The sequence below is a fragment of the Paroedura picta genome, chromosome 4, assembly GCF_049243985.1.
Source record: "Paroedura picta isolate Pp20150507F chromosome 4, Ppicta_v3.0, whole genome shotgun sequence".
In the NCBI taxonomy this organism is placed as follows: Eukaryota; Metazoa; Chordata; class Lepidosauria; order Squamata; family Gekkonidae; genus Paroedura; species Paroedura picta.
This window is the reverse complement of record NC_135372.1, coordinates 134,724,935-134,741,855: the sequence shown is the minus strand read 5'-3', so window position 1 is coordinate 134,741,855 and position 16,921 is coordinate 134,724,935. Positions and strand designations below refer to the sequence as shown.

At 41.8% G+C, this 16,921-nt stretch overlaps 1 protein-coding gene across 6 annotated transcripts in view; it reads left to right on the top strand.

The window, feature by feature from the left end:
• Positions 1–16,921, top strand: part of SYCP2 (synaptonemal complex protein 2) — a 62,305-nt gene that overhangs the window by 44,359 nt on the left and 1,025 nt on the right. For all 6 annotated transcript variants that reach the window (XM_077335757.1, XM_077335754.1, XM_077335753.1 and 3 more), the window contains 14 exons: positions 102–276; positions 2,715–2,779; positions 4,024–4,185; positions 4,387–4,591; positions 5,454–5,701; positions 8,841–9,026; positions 10,332–10,422; positions 11,515–11,661; positions 12,970–13,100; positions 13,845–13,939; positions 14,377–14,476; positions 15,174–15,232; positions 15,499–15,577; positions 16,783–16,839. In XM_077335757.1, the coding sequence (XP_077191872.1) occupies positions 102–276; positions 2,715–2,779; positions 4,024–4,185; positions 4,387–4,591; positions 5,454–5,701; positions 8,841–9,026; positions 10,332–10,422; positions 11,515–11,661; positions 12,970–13,100; positions 13,845–13,939; positions 14,377–14,476; positions 15,174–15,232; positions 15,499–15,577; positions 16,783–16,839 (1,800 nt within the window). The remainder of the gene's footprint in view (positions 1–101; positions 277–2,714; positions 2,780–4,023; positions 4,186–4,386; positions 4,592–5,453; positions 5,702–8,840; positions 9,027–10,331; positions 10,423–11,514; positions 11,662–12,969; positions 13,101–13,844; positions 13,940–14,376; positions 14,477–15,173; positions 15,233–15,498; positions 15,578–16,782; positions 16,840–16,921) is intronic.

Genomic DNA, 16,921 nt, shown 5'->3' with positions numbered 1-16,921 from the left:
TCGCATTTCATTGACTTCAGTTGGATCTAGTGAGTGTGCCTTTGCTGGATGGCGCCCTGTAATATCAAATAAATTGTTTACAGTGTTTTCTTGTTTTATAGAATGGAACAAATAAAAACAGGAAACATCTTTTTAGTGATACAGACACAGAGTACAGAGGTGATGACGCAAAGACAGATATTAGCTGGCTACAAGAATCAAGTAAAAAGACTAAACCTCAGTTGGTAGATTACAGTAGAGCCAAAAACCAGACAAAATCTAAAACCCTTGGAGCAAGTAAGTTCTTTAAAGAAAAAAAAGTTTATCTACTTTAATATTTATGTATTTTAATTTGTATGGAACTTATAAAGTAAAACACGTCTTCGGATGTTTTATTAGCCTACTAAAAGGTAGGTAAAGGTATCCCCTGTGCAAGCACCGAGTCATGTCTGACCCTTGGGGTGACGCCCTCTAGCGTTTTCATGGCAGACTCAATACGGGGTGGTTTGCCAGTGCCTTCCCCAGTCATGACCGTTTACCCCCCAGCAAGCTGGGTACTCATTTTACCGACCTCGGAAGGATGGAAGGCTGAGTCGACCTTGAGCCGTCTGCTGGAATCGAACTCCCAGCCTCATGGGCAAAGCTTTCAGACAGCTGCCTTACCACTCTGCGCCACAAGAGGCTCTTGAGCCAATCAAACCAGCCAATTAGCCTACTACAGTATCTTAAATTATTGATTTTCAGATTCTGTAACTTCCTTTTGGCTTCAGTATATATTAAATAGACCTCAAACTTTTACAGAATGTTGTTCAGAATTTTCCAGAACTAACCTGGAATCTGCCATGCTTAGTAATGTCTTAGAACAATGGATGATTCACAATGCATTTCAAACATTCCATCACTTCCTGAAACAGAACAGTCTAGATAACAGCACACATGAAGCTGCCTTATACTGAATCAGACCCTTGATGCGTCAAAGTCTCCTCAGGCTGGCAGCAGCTGTCCGAGGTCTCAGGCAGAGTTCTTTCACGTCTCCTACCTGGTCTTTCTACTGGAGATGCTGGGGATTGCACCTGGGACCTTCTGCATGCCAAGCAGATGCTTTGCCACTGAACCATAGCCCCTTCCAACAACAGACAATGATTTGGATCCAGACAGCTTTTTCACTTACTCTTAGCCAATATAGATTTTGTTCATGCAGTTTCCATGATCCACAGCATACCCTTTCTGGTGGTCAAAGGCAAATCCTCCCCCTTTTTAACAGAGTCAGCATGGTGTAGTGGTTAGGAGTGCAGACTTCTAATCTGGCAAACCAGGTTTAAACCCGCGCTCCCCCACATGCAGCCAGCTGAGTGACCTTGGGCTCACCACAGCACTGATAAAGCTGTTCTGACTGAGCAGTATTATCAGGGCTCGCTCAGCCTCACCTCCCTCACAGGGTGTCTATTGTGGGGAGAGGAAAGAGAAGGCAAATGTAAGCTACTTTGAGCCTCCTTCGAGTAGAGAAAAGCGGCATATAAAAACCAACTCTTCAGTAATATCAGGGCTCTCTCAGCCCCACCTCCCTCACAGGGTGTCTGTTGTGGGGAGAGGAAAGGGAAGGTGACTTAAAGCCACTTTGAGACTCCTTTTGGTAGAGAAAAGCGGCATATAAGAACCAACTCTTCATCTTTCACTTGGGGCCTTATTGCTCTTGATGATGGCTTTTAGAGATTTTATTTCATTAGGAATTGAAGATGACTCTACGAGCCTCTCAAATACATAAAGATAGCAATCGTATCCCCCCACTTTCCTCTTCTCCAGACTGAACATTCCCAAGTCCTTAAGCCTTTCCTAGGGCTTAAGCAATAGAACACATATTATTGACAGTCTCCCATATGCAGTCTATTAATAAGTACCGATCAAATTATTACATTAATTTATATGGAAGCCCATTAGAGCCTTAGTAACCACAGGTTAGATCACTCTCAATGTCCAATCAGGAACCAATATTCAACGATATAGGGGGAAAAATTCACAGAGAGTAGTTCATCAGTGGAATCGGCTGCCTCAGGAGGTGTTGAGCTCCCCCTCATTGGCAGTCTTCAAGCAAAGGTTGGATACACACTTTTCTTGGATGCTTTAGGATGCTTTGGGCTGATCCTGCGTTGAGCAGGGGGTTGGACTAGATGGCCTGTGTGGCCCCTTCCAACTCTGTGATTCTGTGATATTCAGGTGTTAGCAAACTGGCATCACTTGACCTGCAATATCAAGAAGGTCAGGCTCTCACACCTAGCAAGGCCCTTGTTAATTGGCAAAAGCTGAAGAGAACTTCTCATCTTCAAAGGTCCATTCCAGGGACTACTGGTGTTGAGCTCATAGGTGTGCAGGTACATTCCACAGACAAACCAGTTCAACAGTAATTGGCAGGAATTGTTTTTAAAGACACATCAGAACTAGGCCCAGGGAGAGGTGGCAAATGTCTGAACCCATGTTTTGCTGAAAGGCCCAAAAATGAATGTACTGGCTTTTCCAATGCAACTCCTGTACCTCAAGATCCTGATGCAAAAATGATTCAACAGGAAAATATAGCCATAAAAATATGTTTTATGTATAAATGTGAACATAAGTACTATGCGCTCCAGGATCTGTTTACTGATGACCAAAAAGATGACTTTGTGCTTAATATTTATTTTGAGTTCTGAAACCATTTCTAATTGACCAAAAATAGCTTACTATGTTGGCTTTTATTTTAGATAAGTCTCCTGGGTCAACAAGCATTAAAAGAGTGTTTCAGCAGAAGAAAAGCAAAAGTAAGAAGGTATGGCATCCTTTCAAACATTATCTTTTTAGAAGCAATGAGACTGAATCTGGCCAACTGATGTGCCAAGTCTTCGACCAATGGGACCCTCTGAATTAATGACCTTCAAAATATAAGCTATCGTTAATTCTGGCCAGACAAAGTAACATTTAAATACCGTAGTTAAGTTATTTTCCTTTTAATAACCTTATCACTTAGGTCACATTTCTTCATCTATAAGGAGATGTGTGGGCTGTGTTTCATATAAAATGATTAATAGCTTCAGAAGTTTACATAGGTTTACACACAATTATCTTTGAAGCTGCATTCAATTTCCATAGTAATTTTCCCATATTGGAATAGGCTGCTGTTTTAGAAGCACCCATCTCATTTGAGATATATATAACTATGTTGGCCATACTTTTAATTATTGTTTCCTGCTTTCGAAGGTGTTGTATAAAGCAGTGGTCCCCAACCTTTTTATCACCGGGGACCACTCAACGCCGGGGACCACTCAACACCTTTTACTGAGGCCCGGTGGGGAGGGGAGTAGTTCTCTACTCTCAACCACTGGCCTAGCGCTCTCTGATCGCTATGGTAATGTTTAAACATCCCTTCAAAATAAGATACAGACACGCCACAACAATGAAGTGTGTTGTAAAGGGCTGGGGGGGGGGAGAGAAGGTGTCCTTCGGGGCCCACCTCCAATTAGTCGAAGGACCACATGTGGTCCGTGGCCCACAGGTTGGGGATCGCTAGTATAAAGTACTGTGCAACTATACTGTTACATTAAGCACATGGGTGTACCAGAACTGTTGTAGCAACAGCCACCTACTGCCAGCCTCCCTTTGACCGTTTATGCACTGGGAACTTCACTGCTCCAGCTCCCCTGCAGGAGCACAAATCGGGGGCGGATGAAGTGCACTGGGCCAAATGCTCCCCCATGTGGGTGCAGGAAGAGGTGAGTCAACCTTCCACAATTAAAACACCAGCCTGCTGCCCGGCATGAAACCTCCAGTGCATAAATGGTCTTTGTGGCTTTCTCAGCAAGATCAGATTTTTCCCAGTGAATGGTGAGGTTCCAGTGTCCCAATGCAGCTTAAAAGCCAGCAATACATTTTCCCATGCCTCCAGATTCTCAAGTGTTTACTAATTCTTTATAATCTCATATTCAATAAGCCACTTTGAGAGCAGTGTGCATTTAGTAAACATTCAACACAATATTGAAGTTATACTTTCTAAATGTTCTTGTTTCAAAATACCAGAGTGAAAACAATGCAGCCAAAAATCCACCATCAACTAGATTACGGCAACCTAGAAGAGCCGCAAAAGCCAAAAAATGTTATAAAGAACTCTCAGATTCAGAGATGGAAAGTGAAGAGGAATCTTCAATGCACTTAATTAAAAAAGACTTGACTAAAGAACACGTAAGCATTGTTTTTCCTTACAATATTATTATTTGCTTTGCTTTTTTTTAAAGTTGACTTGTGGATCTGTGCATGCTTTGGACATTATTTTCAGGGATATGGTGTAATCTTACAAAATATACTAATGTTAAACAGGTATAATCATCTAATTTCGTTTGTTGTCCATTGTGTCCAGTGTTTGGTAAATTCTTGTTCCTCTAGGCAGAAAACAGAAGTATCAACAACAAAGATGGGACTCAACTGAACGTTAAACAGCGTGTCGTTTCCTGTGGGGCAACAAAAGGGCAATCTATTAAGCAGACCAAAAAAAGTTCAATAAAATCAAACAATTGCTCACCCAAAAATGAAACAGCATTATCACCAATGTCTTCACCTGAGAGCCCGGGTTCTATAGAGATAATGAGATGTAAGTGTTTGGTTTTGGTTATACATTTGAACAGCTTTGATTTCATGCTGAGAGAAACAAATTATTATTTAAATGTATATATTTGTGCTTATTTTAGGTATGTTGTAAAGTTGTTGGTTTTTGGTTCTTTTGGAAAGGAAGCCAAATCCTTCCTTTTAAATATGCCTTATCTAAAATGGTTTGTCTGTGCCACTTAATTTTGGTTGATTGTTTTATTTCTGTCACTTCTAGCATAATTTTTGTTATTTTGCATAGTGCAGGGGGTTGGACTAGATAACCCAGGATGTCCTCTCCAACTCTATGATTCTATGGTATTTTGTGCCCTATATTAGCCTTTCTATGAGTTGTTGGATCATTTATCATCATTAGCCTTGGGCATATACTTTGCAGCTTACATGAGTAATTTAGGTAAGAGTGAACTCTGAATTTCCCAGGGCTTGACAACTAGATTTTCTGTGGTTGTGAAAATATAATACAGAGCAAAAATAATGAGAAGAAAAAGAAGAAATTATATACCACTGAATAAAAATCCCTGCAGCAGAAGTGTAAAATGAGTGAAAGGACACAGCTTGTTGGTAGAGCTCATGCTTTGCATGCAGGAAGTCTGAGAATACCTTCTGCTTGAGATCGTGGGGAACTGCTGCCCACCACAGAAGACAATACTGTGATAGAGTAGTAGTCCAACAAGAGGCAACTGCTTCAGTCTTTTCCATTTCTTTTCAGGTATATCTACTAGATAAAAAGTTAATTTTGTGTGTAAATGACAAAGCTTTCCTCCACCTTTCCTATCAGCTAGCCAGTTGGATGTGACATTATATCTCCAATATATAATATGTTGACTGATGTCTTTATATTCCTTTAGCATCTGAGAAAGCTGGAGAGGAAGAATCCACTCAAGAACACATTTCAATGAGAAGGTCGTCATCATCATCATCCTTCCTTCAAGAACTCACACCCGAAAAAGAGGGAAATTTATGCACTATTAAAGAAATTGCTGCTTTACTGAATACAAATAAAGAGAGTGCACAGTTGAACCAGCCCCTTGAAAAGGGCAAAAAAACAGTGTTTGAAAATGAAAACCTTTCACCCACTTTAAGCCCACTGTCATTGGTAAATATGAACATATGATTTAAAGAATAATTTCTACCTACATCGTCTTAAGTAGAATGTAGTTGATTCTTTTTAGATGTATGGGCCTGTGACAACTCCAGGGAATATCACAGGTCTGCAGGGCCTGCAAGACAAAGCTCTTCTGCCAGGCATTTGGTTGAGATTAGGCTAGGAAGACGGGTCCCTCCCAGTACAAGCCCCATAGACTGGACATCATCAGAAGATGCCCCACCCCGGGTGTGGTGGTGGCTGTTATAGGCAGAAGGGGGGATGTCTATAGATTGGTTTTAGTCACCAGTATTGTATTACATTATACTGTTATGTATTTATTGTAAACCACCATGAGCCAGCAGGGTCCGGGAGTGGTGGTTAATAAATATGAATATAAATAAAGAGATAACCTTTACAGGCCATCACTCAAGTCCCTTGGAAGTAAAAAATTTAAGTCTTAATTAGGGGGCCAAAACTGCAAACCAAATGTATATATTTGCTCTGTAAACTGTTAGTAAGATAATGCTTTTATTAGCCATTATCCCTCCTCTTCCACTGGTTACTGATGATTGGTGAGTGTTGTTCAGATTGGCCTTGCAGCTTTCCTTCTGATGCTTGTTGATGGTTGACTCAAACTACTGTGGAGTCTTCTCTTTGCTTGTGCTTTTCTCCTCCCTTTGCTTCTGCACTCTTATGTATCCCCTTAGACAAGCACAGACACTCTAGCCCCTTCTTAGTCAGTCTGTGTTTCTTCTCCTATCTTTTTCTTGATGAGAAATCTCCTTTTATTCTAGCCTGTCTTTTATCCAGTCCTCAGAAGACCATGGCCTTATTTCTGTAGCCCTTCTGCATCCCCAATATCTCTCTGCTGCCTCACCCTATAACTTTCTCATCTTCCTTGATAGACTTGCTCAGTTGCCAATCAGTTGCAGACATTTTTCAGTGATCGGAGTCCTAAATCATCTTCGACTTACCCGCCCTCTTTGCCCTTGATGTGTGGTCACGATCCACAATAGTGCCAACTTAATGTCAAGGATGCAGCAGGGGCATCTGATCTCAGATCGTACGGGGGCTCTGGCCTTGACTCATATATTGAAGCCTCTCAGTCTCCGGACAATATGATGGGAGTACTGAACTGGTTAACACATTTCCCCATGGACGATCTTCACTTGTATTCGGAACAACTGGTATATTTCAATGGGATGAAATTAATTCAAAAGAAATTCTGTCTCAACATCCGGAAGAAGTTCCTGACAGTGAGAGTGGTTTCTCAATGGAACAGGCTTCCTCGGGAGGTGTGTGGGTCTCCATCTTTGGACAGTTTTAAACAGAGGCTGGATAGCCATCTGACAGAGAGGCTGATTCTGTGAAGACTCAAGGGATGGCAGATTACAGTGGAGGAGTGATAGGGTTGTGAGTGTCCTGCATAGTGGAGGTGGTTGGACTAGATGATCCAGAAGGTCCCTTCCAACTCTATTATTCTATGATTCTATATGGTAAAATTTCTAAAGCTGGACTGTCTGCTGATCCTCAATCAGAGGCTCCAATTATGAACGTCTTGTATAGCCCGGGATCCGGTCCTGTGGCACTCCTTTACAAAACATGATTTCCCCCTGTGGTTAAATTCTGCTTCTACAGTGGCATACTCCAGAAAACTTGCACAAAGTTAAAAGAACAGAATTGTAATTTCCTGTTACAACATCTGAGGGCAAATTCTATTATTTCTGCTGGGGGTATGTATTCTTCTCTCCTTGATAAAGTGGGCAAAACAAAAAGATTTAATGACTAGAAAAATTTATTTGTCAGCAGCCATGGAGCTAAGGGTAGCAAATTGCAAGGTTATAATGAGGCATTACCATCCATGCAGAAACCACAGACAAAAGCTGTTATAAATGCGGGCCTGAAATTAGCTGAACAATTAAATGTTGCGAGGCATCAGGCAGACTGTCATGCCAGATCAATGGGAATGGCCATGGCCACCTGCTGTTAATCATGGCTGCATTGCCTAGTGACACCAGGGCAAAAGTTGAGGACCTCCCTTTTGAAAGGAAAGAACTGTTCAATGAACAGACTGATGAGATTTTGAAGACAATGTGCAACTGCACATTAACAGCAAATATGCTGAATATTACATCTGGTGCTTCATACTCTTCAAAACCAACAGAGATACTCCAGGTCTAAGCTATTCTGGTACTCCAAGCAACGGGCAACCCCTTGCCCACCTGCCCCAAGACAAGTTACAACCCCAGTCTGGTAACAGGATCAGGAGCCAAAGTTACTGGCTAGGGAACCAAAAAATAGAAACATTTCCATATTCCATTTGGGCCAGTCAATATCCCTACCTGTCTTTACTCCCTCTTCTGACTGGAAGTAGATGTTGCACTCCTTAGGTGTCTGAGGAGCATAGACAATTCAGGACAGACAAAATCTCATCATTTTGGGAGTCCCAACAAAGGTAAAAGGTCCTCTTCACAAACATTGTCAAGATGGATAGCGTTGGCTATCCCGTTACCATACACATAAGCTATGGTTGACTGTCCTCTACATGTAAAAGCACATTCCATTAGGGCCCAGGCCACTTTAGTGTCATTTTCAGCTGGTCTGCCACTCAAAGACATCTGTAAAGCACCCATGTGATCAACACCTTCAACATTCATCAAGCATCATTCGATGGAAATCAATGGCAGGAGTGAGGCTGCAGTAGGGAAAGCAGTTTCAGATTCATTATTCCACTGGCTATGCCCACACCCTCCTCAATGGTGAGTGATCGTGCTATTCTCCCATATGGGACTGCACAGAAGCCACAAAGATGAAAACAGAGTTGCACAGAGTTGTAAGTTGGTCATCGAATAGTCTTCTGTACAGGTATACATCCCTCCCTCCTATCCCTGCTGTGGGCTGCTAATTATGTAGGTGTTTTGTAAATAGTCTCCTGGCAGCAGAGAAGGAGAACTGAGGAACGCTGTTTTTCCGTACCTTTCACAGTATTTAGGAAGCTTATGAATTGTCTGTTTTCCTTTTTATATAAGATTATAATTATAATTTAGTTGTACAAATATGTGCTGACATCCATATTGTTTGTTAAATCGGTGAGATTGTGTACTTCACAGTAATGATTAATAATGTCTTATTCTTTGATATTTTACAGCCAAAACTTACTCCTTTAACTACAAGGAAAAAATTCCCCACTGATCAAGATGCAGAGGTTGTTGAGTTTGAAGATAACATTTCTAGTGCTGATGAAGCAATAATCATAAAAAATGACCCATTAGATAAATCATCTGATACGGAATTCAAAGAGTTTTCCGAAAGCTTTGTCAACATTAGAAAAAAGGTACAATATAACTTTTTGGAATAAGTAACTCTTGAGTTGATTTGTTGTTTTTAGGCTTTGGAAAAGTTTTTTAAAGTTATTTCATGTAGTTCCTTGTATGTATACTTCCTTTCTACTGTGAAATGAAGGGGGTGAAATAATTTTCAAAAAGCAAAATGAGCCCAGTCTCTAATCTACCTTTTCTGGGCAAAGTGATAGAGCAGAAGCAGACCAATTCCAGGTATTTGTGGATAACTCATCTGTGTTTCACCCTTTTTAGTCTACCTACAGGCCTGGCTGCGGGACAGAGATGGCTCTGCTAGCTTTAGTTGATCACCTCCATCTAAGTCTAGACAAAGACCACATATCTTTGTTACCCTGTTGTATTTATCTGCATGATTTATAGTAGATCATGCCATCTTGTTGAGGTGTTTGGAGGTAGAGGTCTGTATCAGGGGAATGCTTTAGAGCACTGGTCCCCAACCCGTGGGCTTCGGCCCGGTGCTGGGCCACGAAGGCCTTGGCTCCGGACCGCGGCTCCCTCTCCCCGCCCCCCCGCAGTAAAAAACTTCCCAGGCCACAAGCTTGCGGCCCGGGAAGCTTCTTACTGCGGAAGGGGGTGGAGAGGGAATCAGGGCCGCACCCGCGCATTGCGCATGCGCGGCCGAAATCACGCGTGCGCGAAAGTGCCGCACATGCGCGGTTTCGGTCATGCGTGGGCGGGCAGTTGCCCTGCCAGTCTCCAGCCTCAAAAAGGTTGGGGACCACTGCTTTAGAGCAGTGGTCCCCAACCTTTTTATCACCGGGGACCACTCAACGCTTGACAATTTTACTGAGGCCTGATGGGGGGGGGGGTAATTTACTCCTCTACTCTCAACCACTGCCCTAACGCTCTCTGATCACTATGGTAATGTTTAAACATCCCTTCAAAATAAGATACAGACATGCCACAACAATGAACATAAGGAACATTTTATTTTCATGAAAATTTTAACTCATGACAATGACAAATCAATGGGAACCCTGAGCTTGTTTCTCTGCAACGAGATAGTCCCATCTGGGAGTGATGAGAGACAAGGACACCCGAAGTGTGTTGTAAAGGGCCGGGGGGGGTGTGAAGTAAAGGGCTGGGGGGCAGGGAGAAGGCGTCCTTTGTGGCCCACCTCCAATTAGTCGACGGGCCACATGTGGTCCACGGCCCACAGGTTGGGGATTGCTACTTTAGAGGAAGGATGAGATAAAAAGTACTAAATAAGTGCTCACTTGTTAGGATAACATAAGACAGGCTTACAAATTGGTTTGTTTAATATTCTGTAAATACTTTAGAGCTGTGCATCTCCATCTCAGTTATCCACACCTAGGAGTGGCAGAGAAAAACGGTGGCACAAGGAACTTCCTGCTCAGTTACATACATCTGGTATGACAACTTTATTTCCTGCCAAATGAGTAATAACCAGTTATTAAATATGTGTAGTTAATGTGTTGTGCCATCCTGAGTAGGCACAATATTATTTAGATCTACTCAATGGCGCTTACTGCCAGCAGGATTGCGCTGTTAGATAATGAAGGATCTCTTTTGCTTTTCTGCTGCCCACCTTCCTCAGCCTGAGAAAATGGGTTTCTGTTCCTCACAATGGCTGAAAGTTCTTTACAAATCATTAATCAGCCCTGAAGAGTTTTCCCTACTTGTCAAGCTATCCCTCTTTATTTGTCCCTGCTTTCTTGTCTTCCTCCTGCACAAAGGAAATTAGATAGTCATATTCATTTACCAGTACAAGCTGCAAATCTTGACCGACCACAAAAATTACATAAGAACATAAAAAGAGCTCTATTGGATCAGACAAATGGTCCATCTAGTCCAGCATCCTGTCTCACACAATGGCCAGCCAGTTCCTCTCGACAGCCGACAGGGCAGAGAGGCCCAGGCCTTCATAAGAACATCAGAAGAGACCTGCAGGATCAGACCAGTGGTCCATCTAGTCCAGCATCCTGTCTCACACAGTGGTCACCCAGATCCTCCAGAGGGCCAACAGGGCACAGAGGCCAGGCTGATCCTGCGCCCCCCGCTAGCCCGTATATTAAGCTTACAGCGGGTTTAAATTCTAGTAACATATATGTTTGGAGACCGATATATCTCTAACTAAGAGCCTCTTGTGGCGCAGCGTGGTAAGGCAGCCAACATGCTGTCTGAAGCTCTGACCATGAGGCCATGAGTTCGATCCCAGCAGCCGGCTCAAGGTTGACTTAGCCTTTCATCCTTCCGAGGTCGGTAAAATGAGTACCCAGCTTGCTGGGGGGTAAACGGTAATGACTGGGGAAGGCACTGGCAAACCACCCCGTATTGAGTCTGCCAAGAAAACGCTAGAGGGCGTCACCCCAAGGGTCAGACATGACTCGGGGCTTGCACAGGGGATACCTTTATCTTATACCTTTATGTCTCTAACTACATAAGGACGTAGCCTATTGCTGTGATTCATAACAACCCTTTTAAATGCTCTCTGTATTAAAGGACCCACAATATATCCTAATTTCAAACGTTTGTACCGAGATGATACTGAAAGTGATTCGGACGAAGTGGAAATCAGGAGGGAAGAAGAAAGGAAAACGAAGCTGCTCCCTAGAAAGTTGTTTAAAGGAGATGACAACACTTGCAAAGGTCAGCTGTAGCTGAAGTTTCTCTCAAAAATGCTAAAGAGGAAATGATACAGGATCTCTCTCCCTTAATTTACCTCTTCGCCCAATTATTTTTCTCTACATTAATAAAGATACTCAATTTAGCTAATAAATGCAGGGTGAGAAAGGTAGCACATTGTTTTCCATGTACGTCATTGGGGCTTATAAGAACAGGAGGTAATAAGCTAATGGCATGGCAGGTCCCTCTTCATTTGTTGAATGGATGGAGCTGGATACGTTTTTATGCCATATTTCTGTATCTGTGAAGTCAATATGTATTGTTCCAGCCATGTGCGCATGCTTGATTCATGTTCTCTAGGGCTGCAACATTCAGTTGACGAACTAATGAAAAATGATTTGATATAAAAGATGTTCCCAATTACCCAGGCTGCAATTTAAGCAAACCTGGTAACTGATTTTGGAGTAGCTTATGGGTTGCGGTTCCATTTTGAAAAGAGGCATTCTTCCACTCTCATGAAAGAGAGGATGCCTCTTCCCTGCAACTGGCTGCATATTTGGTATCCTAAACTATGCCGCAGTTACGTAAGTGTGGCAGAAAACAGGTGGGGTGAATCTGTTTGTCAGTTCCCTCTAATTCATAGAAATTGTTATACCAGTAATGGGATGTGGCCTGACAGGGTGTAGGATGCTGACTTGAACCTTAGTTTGATAAAGCTTTCTGACACATACCCTCTGGCACATGCTTTTGGTTTTGTGATAAATTTCCTTGAACAACTCCAACTCCTGATGAACCTCAGAAACCTGAATTTCCTGTACTTTTGTCTAAACCACTGTACATTCTGTCAGTTCATTCTATTGCTTATTGTATCACAAAGCCACTTCTCCCTACTGAACAATTTCCAGAATGCCTTATTTTATTTATTATTTGACTACTCTTCTTTATGGAGGTCAGGCTAGTTCTGTACAATCTATGAAGCCAAGAATAGTAAAAAAAGAAAAGAAAAAAAAGCAGATTTTTACCTGGTTTACTCCTTTTTGTATGCTATGAGGTGTTTTGTTCAGTAACCTCAGTAGAGCCTTTTCTGGGCACACAGGACACTGTTGAAACCCAAGAGAAATCTGCTTTCCTGCAAGGTTGAATCCTCTCTCTTTTTTGGAGAAGTTGATAGTTGATGTTTGAGTTGCAGTTTTTTATTATTGGTGTTTGAGTTTTTCTGGGGTTTTTTAACTTTGTAAGCTGCCGCTTTATTTTAATAAAGAACATGGTCTATATGTTTAATGAAAACATGGTACCAAAGTCCTGATAACGTACAATATTTTAACTTTTTAGTTTCTGAAAGCATCTCTACCCTGTCCATTAATGATACAAGTGTGTTTGATGGAGAAGGATGGGATGCTGACAGTTCGAATGCGGGCCTGATTTGTCAGAAGCTTCACAAGGAATTTGCCAGGAAAATTCAGGCAAGACTTTTATTTCTATGAAATCTATGAAATCTTCACCAGAAGTATTGTTTGCATGTAATGATGGGCCTTTCAAAAAGAATGTGGCCTCGTGCTTGAAATAGGTTCTGCTTATGCTTGATTAACCATATTTTACCAGTCCCAGACAGTGCCAGAAAATATTTATTTATTCTACTCCTTCACATCAGTCACAGATTGGCTCCCAAAGGACAGCATAGTAGCACCAGATGAGTAAAATAGAATAAAGATGCTCCCTAAAGTTGTTCCCAGTCTGCTGCCTCGCTGAGGACAGTAGGTACACACATGAACACTCATGAAGATACCTTACACTGAATCAGACCAATGGTCTGTCAAGGTCAGTATTGCCTACTCAGATTGGCAGTGGCTCTCCAAGGTCTTGGAGAGAGTTCTGTCACATCACCTACTGCCTAGTGCTTTCTGATTGGAGATGCCAGGGATTGAAACTGGGACTTGCCATTCACATGCTGTGCCGCTGAGCCATTAACTGGGCATAGGGAGCTTTGAGCTGGCCAATGTGTAATAGAAGGGGTCTGCCTGCTTCCTTTCCTCCTCTTGGACTCGCTGATAGTAACTTGGGTGCTGATTGGAGGTATTCTCCACTAGAGCAAAGTACTGTTCATGCCAGGATGCCTCTCCTGCAGTAAGCAGGTCCCATGTCTTCTGTACAAATTAAACGAGATGTCAGATTAAGAGGAAGTACTCTTATTGTTACTGTTTTTCTAGAGCCGTTCAAACAGAATGGACAGTTTCACAAAGCAGTCATTGAAGTCAGCTCATCAACACCTGAGCACAATGAGTTGTGAGTTACACCAGCACAGGTTTGTACAGGATTGTTGTTCAAAGATGAACTCATTGACTGACTGACTGACTGACTGATTGACCGATTGATTGATTTCTAGGCCTCCGCTCCCCCCTAGCAGACTCATGGTGGCTCAGAATACATAAAACCATATTTAAAACTTTAAAGCGTTTTAAAATGTTTGCACTTTTATAGTTTCCACAACTCCCCTTGTCTCGGCCAGACGTTCTTCTTGGTCATGATGGATCCTACAGGCCTGGGAGGGAAGTGTGAAGATAGAGCAGAGAGAGAAGGCACATGAAATGGAAGAGGCAGGAGAGAGACCCACAATTGTAGCTCAGCTGTCCTGGCTTCAACCGTAGGCCTAGTATATAGTACTTCAGATAATGTGATTATATGAAGTACTATATATTCAAGAATTCTTTAGCTTTATTTTATTTATTCATTTATTTGCAGGTCCCAGCAGCTGGAACAATTCCATGCCCGCCTCATTGATGAGCTTGAAACTTTTGAAAAAGACGCACAGGCTTTGAAAAATGTGGAAAAGGAATTTTCGGTATTTGTCCTTATGGAGGCACAGAATCACTTGAGTTCTTATTGCAGTTTAAACTTAGAGTGTTAATTTTTAAGTTCATGGAATAACTCATCGTTAAAAGCTCTGCAAGAAAGAACAATAGGGTCAGCTGCTGTATCTTGGTTGGGTTGACTTTGTTTTTATAGCCCTTTCTTCCAGCGTGGTTCTTGGTGGGAGGCCCTGCCTGCCTCCCAGCGAATGGAACCCTTGGATATAAACTGTTCATAATTAGTGCAGCAGTACAGCAACCTCTCTCAGCGTTTTTACCATTGAGAAACCCCTGAAACATTCTCCAAGCTTCAAGAAACCCTAGAAGTTGCATAATCGTGCAGAATATGGTTGGGAAGCAGAGGTGTATACATGCCCACCCAGGGTTCCTCCCTTTCCTGCCTCCTCCAGGCCCATCACTGGCCATTTTGCGAGGGGTGGGTGAGTTGACATGACGATATGTGGCCACATATCACCTGATAAATGTTTAATAAATTTAAAAAATATATTTAAAAACTAATTAACTCCCATTCAATCAGGAAATCCTTCCAGGGCCTTCATGAAACCCTGGTTGAGAAAGCCTGCAGTACACAGTACAATAAAGCTGCAGGTTTGAATAACAGAATTAGAAAATCAAAAGTTATATAAGACGTGGTAACAAGGATTTCATGTGTCTCTTTCTTTTATGCAGAGTTTTTCAAAGAAGCACACCCAAATTTTCAGCACTTACAACAAAAATGAACATCAGAGGTGAGTGTGTTCTCTTATTCCTAAAAAGCAACAGAGACATTACATATGAAGTTCTCACTCTACTGAATCTGTCCAACTTTGCTTTGCTTCAAATTGCAATTAAACAGTTACACAAAAAAATTGAGGATGACTGCAGTTTTGTGTAAATGTTGCCCAATATTATCCAGTGACTTATTTTCCTCCATGTTTCTAAATATTTGGTGTATAAAGATCCATTTCTTACTTCTTATATATTTAAAATGGTGTTTTGATCAATATTCTTTTAGGCTTCAGGCTCTCAAAACTTCTTTTGAAAAGAACGTTTGCCGTGCTACTGAATGTGAAGAAAATATTTTTAGTTCCGAGGTATGTTTTTTCACCTCCTGTCTGCTTTCTTGTGTTAAGTCCCCTGAAGTGAATTTTGATTTCTTCTCGGAACAGTTTCTTCTTGCTTGGCAGGAAGGAAGAACATGCAATATGTACAGTTTCCAGTGCACAAAACATGCTGTTGCATATGGCCAACTCAAAAGTGATCACACAGTAGGGTTCTCCTTCCAGGAATAAATCCAATCAACGTTGTGTTTTAGAAAATAATTTCCAGATAGCCAGTTTTAAAAGTCCACAATAAATGTTGCCAAAGCAGATTTCATAGGATCTATGTATCCGAGCCAGATGCTTCAACAATGATTTGGGTACAGCAAGTAAGTGGTGAGCTCCCCGTCGCTTGCAGTCTTTAAGTAGCGGCTGGACAGACACATTCTTGACAGCCTTGGAAAGGTTTCCCAAATGAGTGGGAATTAATATTTATATATTTTTTTAATTTGTTAAACGTTTAATTGGGTGATATGACCATATATGTCAAATCTTGCCCACCTTCCCAAATGGCCAGTGATTGGCCTGGAGGGGGTGGGAAGGGGAGGGTCCCCAGGTGACCATGTGCACAGTTATGCTTCACAATCATATTCTGCCTGATCTCACCACTTCTGGGGTTTCTCAAAGCCTGAAGAATGTTTCACGCATTTCTCAGTGGTAAAAAAGCTGAGAAAGGCTGTTTAAGACAGATCCTGCAAGGAGCAGGGGGTTGGACTAGATTACCTGTATGGCCCTCCCAGCTCTAGGATTCTGAAAATGCTGGTGTCAGCCCTTCCATCTTCCTGAGTTATTTATTTTATTTATTTATTAGATTTTTGTACTGCCCTTTCCATATGGCCCAGGGCGATTTACATGGAATGTTTTAGGGAATACACAACATTATATTAAATAACAGTCACAACATAACAGTAACAGTTCTGTCAATAAATAAATATAAGTTGAACAGCTTACTAGATTTAATTGATTGAACATTTCAATCTAGCAGACCCTTTTGGGGACTAGAGCCGATATTATCAGATGGTTAGAAAGGCAGGGGAGAAGGAATCTTGGAGCGGCAAGGTGACTGTTTGGGGACTCAATGCTCTACCAGCCAAATGTCTTTCAGAAACATGTGAAGTGGTTTGCTTTGAACCAATCTTCATTACCTGGAATTAAACCTGAGCCAGTGAGAATGAACTAGGATTTTGGTTATGTTATAGATGCATCTAATGAAAGAAGACATGAAGGCACTCCAAGACAAGCTTCTTAAAGAAATGGTAAATGAAATTATCTTCTCGTTTGACTTGTTACTAGTTTCTTAGCAAAACATATTTGGATTTTAAGAAGTAAAAAACTACA